Source organism: Tigriopus californicus, chromosome 5 (assembly GCF_007210705.1).
Source record: "Tigriopus californicus strain San Diego chromosome 5, Tcal_SD_v2.1, whole genome shotgun sequence".
NCBI lineage: Eukaryota > Metazoa > Arthropoda > Copepoda > Harpacticoida > Harpacticidae > Tigriopus > Tigriopus californicus.
Genome location: NC_081444.1, coordinates 13,339,625 through 13,348,049, shown reverse-complemented (window position 1 = coordinate 13,348,049; position 8,425 = coordinate 13,339,625). Strand labels below are relative to the sequence as shown.

At 40.7% G+C, this 8,425-nt stretch overlaps 1 protein-coding gene across 1 annotated transcript; it reads right to left on the bottom strand.

Annotated features, from left to right (window-relative positions):
- Positions 1-318: 318 nt before the first annotated feature.
- On the bottom strand, positions 319-4,127 carry LOC131881083 (mitochondrial import inner membrane translocase subunit Tim13-B-like). The gene is made up of 3 exons (XM_059227842.1): positions 3,892-4,127; positions 3,752-3,820; positions 319-649 (listed from the first exon to the last, which is right to left on the bottom strand). The coding sequence occupies exons 1-3, from the start codon at positions 3,994-3,996 to the stop codon at positions 551-553; spliced, it is 273 nt and encodes a 90-aa protein (XP_059083825.1). The 5' UTR covers positions 3,997-4,127; the 3' UTR covers positions 319-550.
- Positions 4,128-8,425: the final 4,298 nt, after the last annotated feature.

Genomic DNA, 8,425 nt, shown 5'->3' with positions numbered 1-8,425 from the left:
CAGTAGCTGACCGAAAATTCAAATTTTATGTAGTGTTTACTAGATAACTTTGAACATGTCTCCTGAGTTCCCTAAGAATAGGTTTGGGCTCAAACTTGGCTGAGGTCATCTATTCAACAAGATCTTGTGGTCGTATGAAGTGCTTATTTGGAATAAGATGAGCGGTTTAGGAGATAGGACATTTTTGCTTCCGTTTGCAGTCCATATCTCTAGAAGTCCATGCACAAGCTTAATTGTTGAAGGCTTCAGTTAACTTTCCTATAATCAAGCCAACGAATAATTCAGTTAAGAATTGAGTCAAATGCAATGATGCTACAATTTCGGTTACCAAAATGTATTCTTTATTGACTGACAATCTGAAGGAAATTAAACCAGAGCGAGTACGACAATCCATCTTCCACGCAAAATAAACCGGAGGATGAGAACTGTTTCATGATGTTTGTGTCGTACAAGAGTGTCTCTACAAGAGTGAGAAAAGGGACTCCACATGGTCAGGATGAATAATCGCCGGTTCACTCGTCACTCATTCGACAAGAGCAAAGGGACGGATTCATAATCGCCCACTCTCTTGTCGAAGTCTTTCTGAATAAGCTTTTGAGACCAGGTTGAACGAGTCCATGTACCGATCCATGCACATAGCGATACATTTCTGAAAAAATAAGCAAAATAAAGAATATTCTATGAGAGCATGGCATAACTCGCTTGTTTGTTGTTCTGAAGAGTCTCTTTAGTCGGTGAAGGGAATATCATTTTCAATTCCAATCAGTTGAACTACATCTTTTCTTTACAGATATATTTGCCCTTCAAAGATTTAGCATTTTATTGTCAATTGAATTGTTGAGAGTCGAAACTTTGGCGTACAGTGGTCAATTGTTTAGTCAAAAACATGAAAAATTAGGACAAAGGACCCAATATAAGTCAATGGGAGGGGTTGGGTAGGACTCAGTGTAGATTAAGACAATTGAGGTTCAGTACGATCTGATACAGAATTAGAGATTGGCCAAGTTCAATGGTAGGTTTGTTGTTGATATCCAATTCTCGAACAATGGATAACCAAAGGGCATTTGCAAGTGGTTATGCAAGAGTACCTTCCTTCATTGCTTCTGATGGTGTTCCAAGTTCGTCAGAAATGGCTGATCTGGTTTTCAATGATGGCATCAAAAGACCTTATTAATCGGCATCCTTTTAATCGAGTGGCTATATCTCGCTTGTGCCTGCTCTGTTCTTGGTATAAAAAACATTTAACCTTTCCTGGCGTTCAAAGAAAAAGAGATTCGTATTTTTATGAAGAAGATACAAGAACCCAGCTAGTTGTCTTGGGCAAGACCAAAACAGGATAGACATTTTCGTTTCCAGAGAAGCCGGGTCCTTTCTCTCATCAAATTCCTCCCAGTCTAATATACCTAAACTTATGATCCTAGTTCTCTAAAGGTCTCCATGCCAGAACTAGGCGTCGTTAGATAAAGGTGGTGGCCTTTTCTCATGAGATGTGCTTTTCTTTTCGTAGACATAGAAATGGACTTAATATGTTAAATAGCATATCCGTGAGTGGGACCACGCCCAAGAACAGCGTCCCCCGTTACTTGTCATTTTTAGGGAAGATATTTCGTCGTTGGTACAAGGGTTGATGGGATAAAACTTGTGTGAAAATACGGTTAAACTACACTTTAGGGGACACACAGAAGCAGCAGTAAGGTAGGTAGACGAGAGGAGGTGGTGAGGGGGGGCGCAAGTGCAATCACAAACCATTGAGGGACCGTTGACAACGAGCGGCAACGGCAGTGATGGGCACACCATCGAAAACTGACTTAATAGATTAGGAAAATGGGCAATTCGGCAATGTTCAAAGAACTTATTTACGTCAGTTGTAACTTCCTAATCTTAGACTGGAGATCGTACTCAGAATTTGAGGACCAGACACTTTGCGAATGCCAATACCATTGGTTGTGACCCTACAGAAGGCATGGTCTCAACAAACGATTTTCTAATGCAATTAAATTGCTAATTGTCTTCTCATTTTGTGATAGTTTGGTCGCTTGTCAGAGGCAACATACGTACAAACCAGTGACGTCTGGCTTTTTAATGGGGACCTTTCACATGAACCTTTCAGAGTTCAGTCAGCTCACATATATTGTTCAGAGTTTTCCTTTTGGAGGCCATTACTTTCACTCCATGACCTGACCTTCACTGGATACTAAAATCAGTAGTTGTGTCTCGTTAATTTTTCCATGTCTTGACCCATCTATGCTTAGCTCCCTCCAAACAAGCTCCACTGTAGTCTTGAAGAATCTACTACTGCTGCTGACGCTCCCTCCCTTCCCCTATGTCCCCCAAAGTGTATCATTGCCGAAAATACCTTAACCATGGATTCTCTTTTGGCGCTGAGGTACAGTACCATGGATTCTCCCATAAAATGTCAAATAATTCCTAATCTAATTAAATTTAAAGTAACCCCAAAAATTATTCATGCACTCCAGCTATTTCTAATTTCAGCTACATAAATTGGTTCAATAATTTGGACACGAATTTCATTCCTAGATCTTGCTTCTTGCGGCTAGATTGTACCGGTAAGCTTACAAAAGGAACTGCAATAAAGCGGGTGAGCTCGGAAGCAAACTTTTTTTTTCTTGACTACAATGGTAGAACTTCCATCTTTAAAAAAGGTACAGACCTCAACCTTGAAGGTCAGTCTTCAATTCAAGAACAATAAGGAAACCAATCAAAGTTCCCGCTTTCATCGAATTAAGCGGAAAAATCTTTGGAATTTTCAGGCAGGCAAAACAAAAAGATGAATGAATGCATGTTGATCTTCCATGAGTGACGTTAAGAAACGCAATTATGGGCCTATGAACTAATCTTTAGGGCATAAAGAGCTCATATCCAGAACGACGCTCGCATTATTTTTTCCTTCACGAAGGCAACTTTATTTTTTTATTGCAATATTGTGTATTATGGTCGCTGAGGGAAAATAAGTTTGAAGATTCAACGTTCCAAAACTGACGTTAGAATCATTATTCGAAGGTAATTAGCAATGTTGAGACCTTTAAAAGGTGAAATACACCTCACAATGAAGCCCAGTGTTGTAAATAAAGTGTTGCACTGATGCTTTAGATAGTATTTAAAAGACCAGGTTTTAATGCTAAAGAAATTATTGACTGATCAATAAAAAAGAAAAGAGCATAAAAATTCAGCGCTTATGAACTCCAACAATCCGTCCACCCATCCTGGCAATCAAGTGATTGTAGCATCCAATCAGCAACTCATATGGTTTGGAATTGATAGCCTCTACTTTGAATTCTAAGGAGGTAGATTTGGTTTGTTCTTAAATATAAGGTGGATGATTGTCAATTCCTACGAGATTGTTACATATGAGAAAAAGGTTATCTTTTTTGCGCCTATTGCGATTAAAAGATAGTCATTTCTTAATTCTTATTTATATCGATTTCCGGAAGTTTCATTATACATAAGCTTAAAAAATTGAGCAATTTCTTTACCCAAATAATTGATGGCCAAACATTGTGTGGGATCTGGATCGAAGAATAATTTCGTCTTCGGCATTGGTTATCGTTTAAAATTTCCATCATGTTTGAGCAAGCTTCGGCCCTTTTTTCGTTATTAATAATTACTATCTTCGCAATTCTTTGCGCTTCCCCTGCCATGTAAGGACTTGATCGTCAGTTCTAGATCAAAAACAACATATGTTTTTGAATATAAAAGATTGGCTGGCTAACAGTGCTAGTGGCATTCATACCTGATCTGAGGATCCCAGAGAGGTGCCTGGACTCGAGATACACTTCTTGAAGCATTTGTCCGTCACTTTCTGTAAGAAAACCAAACATGTTCATATGAAATCTCTGCTCTTTTCTTTTTATTCTTGATCTTCGGCCTTACCGAGAGTAGCTCTTGCATATTGGCCAAGGCCACCTGGGCTTGAACCGTCCGCATGAGTTCGTCCTTTTGACTCGAGCTCATTTTACCCAAAGTTTCGGCGTCCATGGTAATGATGCAAGGGGAGAACGGAAAACCAACAAAGAACGAGCTACAGTGCACAACGTGATGATGCTTTTAGTTCTAGACTCTAGATCGGACCAACTGAAGCACAACAGCAGATCCCATCATGTTGAGTTTTGTTGATCCGAGAGGTTGCGGGCAGATCCTCCAGAAACGCGGGACATTTAAAGAGGCTGAATGCCAAGGAAACCTCGAACTAAAGATTCATTACCTCAAATCAGACAACTGGTGCGGGTGCTTCGATGTGTGTACCTATCATGGATGAGGTGGGAAGTGGTTGATGTTGAGGCCTTTAAACTTTACTGAATTCTGAATCTCCCCACTTTGACACACATCTAGGGCCCGGAGAATCTCTGTCTTGGACAACAAAATGTATGGCCGTTGCACATCTTCCGTTTTTGGGTCAGCTGATATTTTGGTCCTTCGAGAAGAGAATAAAACCTAACCTAACCTAACCTGACCTAACCTAACCTTTCGGTTGCAAGGGCCTGGACCATAGCGGCAGATTAGAGCTTAATTCTGCAATGAAAAAAAAAAAAATTCCGCTCATCGAGATTCGAACTCACGACAGACAAAAATCAGAGTGGAGTCACGCTCTTCATACGTTCATGGCCATCAGAGTGTGTTATAAGTCCCGCTGGCAACGTTTATACTTAAAGCAGCTACATGTCGAGAGAGTGGCAGCTGACCCAAAAATGGAAGACATGTAACGATCATAAACAAAATGGACCACAGTCGTCAATTCCGTAATCCTTTCATTTTCGTACTATCGTTTTCTGCCAGGGGACCGAAAATGCCTTTTATCAGTTACATAATTGAGCTGAGAACGGGCCCCCAATCTCCAACAAATGACAACGATAAAAACTGTATCATCTTCATGTATCATGAAAGCTTGTTTAAAGAAATGTATATCCAATGAGACTTGCTTCTCGCAATAAAGAGTTTTTAAAAAAAAATTTAGCTCCTCATGGGGAAATCAATAACCAAATTCTGTCACGTGGAAATGGAACTTTGAAGTAAAAGTTGTATTGACAATGTTCTTAGTGTAAGGTGGCTGACACAAATTTCAAAAGGCATACCAAATTCTGTATGTACCAAACCCTTCGTGACTTGAAGAAGTCCATGACGTAGCTCTCTCGACGGTCCCTTTGTCCTTCATAGTTTGCATAATTGAGCCTGGTGGCAAGGTACAAACGTACGCGGTGGCGTCAAAATGAGCCTTGTCAAAAACAATAGGGGATGTCAAGTAAAGGAAATTCAAGGAAAAATGTGGTCCGGCACCATGATTTTGGGCATTTTAGGGAGAGAGAACTAAGACAAACATTACAGTCAACTCGCACCATCCGCCCATTGAATTTTCAATAAGCGAGGGATTTTGAGCGATTTCTATTGCGAAACCGTACTAAATGAGTATGTTTGGTGTAATCAGTGAACGCACTATCAAATTGGCTCAATACCACAATGCTAATTGCCTAGACAAGCATGTAAAATGGAAAAAATGTTAAAAATCAATGCATGCACAATGCGGTTTGGCTGGGCATGTTGTCTTTGATTTTACTCCATGGAATAACATCATTTGTCCATGAACGCGTTTACTTGACTAGCCCTTTAGGAAGTCGATATTTAATAGTGCTGGGCTGTGTCCGGCAAAAGTTGGAATCGTGCCTGTCCTTTGATTTTTTGACATTTTACAGGACTCGAGTCCAACCAAAGAGACTCAAGTAGGTTTTAACTCAGTTAAACAAAGCTCATAAAATCATCATTCAAGGGTCGATTTTTTACATGGTCAACTCATGATGGAGTAAAGCCCGTTTACTGACGAAATTTAGTGTAAAATGTGAATTTTTCATTTGGCGAATTGTAACTCAAGCCCCTTGTCAAAGACTCGAGCCTGGCGCGGCCGATTTCTCCCTTATCGAACGAAAGACTCAAGTGCACTCGGAGTCGAGTCCGCACTCGCCCCAGCACTAGTAATGCACACATTTGGACCAACTGGACCAACACGTAAATCGACACCATCCACAGACCATAAAATGACTAGACCTTGCATAGCGTGAGGAAAAATGCGAACACTTGCCTTCATCAGCTGCTACGTAAATTTTGGTGTACAGTGACTCATGTTTTTTCATCGGCCAGCGTGGCCGGATTCTGAGTGAGTTTGCCACTGATGGCGTTCGTTGAAGACCCAGCGATTGTAGGTCGTTAGTACTGATAAGGCAGTCACTCTCCTCTTTTTTGGTGTACAAATTTGTTGACACAAAATCCATTTTCCTCTGCACTGAGGGCGGGCCAATGCGACCTCTAGTGTGACATCGTCACTACAGGCGTTGGCAACAGCCCTCTCGTGAATGAGAGTTTTCAACCGGGTTGACCACATTCTTCTATGAGGATCCACCTATGCTCAAGATTGAAGCCTTTGGTAAGAGTGGCGAGAGCACTGGTTACCAAAGACGTATGAACGCCAAGAAGTGGGTCCAGATTGGCGAGCTTGATAGTTGCTATTCTACGTTATTGGACCTTAACTGCCGTATGACTGTTGTGTACGCTTCGTGACTAACATGTATTTGACTAGAACAGTTTATATATACATGACTAGAATAACCAGGATGAGCACGAGCATGTGCTCAATCCAACACAATGACGACAATGGAGATCGCTAACCGTTTTGTATTGTCTCATCAAAAAGTTGGTCTTGGCCTTGGCAGAAAGTCTGCTCAAGACCAAAGAGGTGCTTGTGTCCGTCAACTGATAAGCCCACTTTTGACAATGCCAAAGCCTTCACGAAGTCTGTGGCCACAATGAACGAATCCTTTGTGCCCTTCTCACTCCTGAGACAAAAAGTCAGTTGAATCAATGGCTAAAATGGGCACCCCAGGGTCGACCAATGCTTGCCAGAGTACTGACTAAAAATACACACGGCCATTGTCTTTTCTCAACACCCAGTTATGGTGAATGATAATTATGTTTCATTGACAGCCAGATCATAGGCAAATTTTTCAAGGCTCTCAAAAGACAATGTCAAAACAGCCATAGAATGCATTTTATTTGCATAGGGACAATAGTGTCCAAGTTCATGGCAAGATCATGGCCAAATACTTGGCCACCAAGTACGTATGTCGGTTTGATTTCCGACTCAATGTATTTTCCCACATTTTGTGTCGGCTAGCTAGTTTGTTCTTGTGTCTGATGGTCAAAGAATCAAATGTCATCTGACCTCATGTCAAGGGTGAAGGTATCAAAACCAACGGGGTTCAAATGGCCTTCGTCCATGTATCCCAAAAGCATGTGGAGTGATGAGATAAATCTATCACGCTCGAAAGCGATTACACGGAAGAATCGGAATCAAACATATTCATAAATAATATTTTTATGTTACAATCCAATGGGAAATTTCGTCTTGAACACACCTTGTAGGAGATATTTGTGTTAAGTACTCAATGCTCAGTACAGCGTTTCAGGCATTCATCCTCTGCAACCAAAAAAGGCTCAATTTGCCAAGAGATCGCAAGACCTTTCCAAGAAAGGTGTATTTTCAGCTCGCTCAAACCGTCTGAGCATGAGCTCAGAATTTTGCCACCCCTGCACCCCGTATTTCGGTCCAAAGAAGGATATTATATTAAATTAGTTGCAAATCGCAAATGCCCACTCTATTCAAAATTTCTGTCTCTAATTTGTGGGTAAAAAATAAAATCAAAAAAAAAATATTTTTGGTAGTCTCCCTGATCAAATTCGCATCATAATCCATTTTTTTGGTATTTTGTTTGGCTGAAATTGATAGTTGAGACGTGTNCTTGAGTTAACCAAAGGCTTGAACATACCATTTGGATGTTGCAGGTTGAATTTGTCATTGACTTGAGTGACTTTTTGGCGCAATAGTCTGGCCGGCATAAATCAAATTATAATGATGGTACAGTCCCTAGGTGCATAAACCATCCCCCTTTTTTGTTTGAATGAGGACTTGGGTTTGATTCTCCTCTCAGACGTGCCCCACAGTATGATGTAGGCATAATTTGATGTTTGTGATGGTGGGCTTCAATTGCAAATTAGCAAGCCTCGTACGTAACGGCAATGTTATAAGTTCCTGTACCTGTTCCATACCTATTGATAGAAGATGAAGCTTGACTGCAAAACTTGCCTTCAATTTTAGACCATTCTATGTAGTCTTTCGTCTTTTTTCTTCAAGAAGAGCATTAATTCATAAGTAATATCGTTGTAACAGATGTAGGAGAACTTCCTTTAAGACCACCAATTAACATTCTCAGCAGCTCGTTGGCGATTGGCCTGAGTTTTCCCAGAGCACGTAAAGAAGTCATTAGTGTACGGAAATGGAACCAGAGAGTACGTACTGCTTTTTTGAAAGGAGTCTTTCTCAACTCTCTTCCTTAACTTTTGTTTCTCTCTGGGGATTGCTTCA

Excerpts from the sequence above, each read along its gene's own strand:
- LOC131881083 (XM_059227842.1), bottom strand. The coding sequence starts at position 3,996 with ATGGACGCCGAAACTTTGGGTAAAATGAGCTCGAGTCAAAAGGACGAA. Across the intron at positions 3,821-3,891 it reads ATATGCAAGAGCTACTCTCG|AAAGTGACGGACAAATGCTT; the intron begins GTAAGGCCGAAG and ends GTTTTCTTACAG. Across the intron at positions 650-3,751 it reads CTCTGGGATCCTCAGATCAG|AAATGTATCGCTATGTGCAT; the intron begins GTATGAATGCCA and ends TTATTTTTTCAG.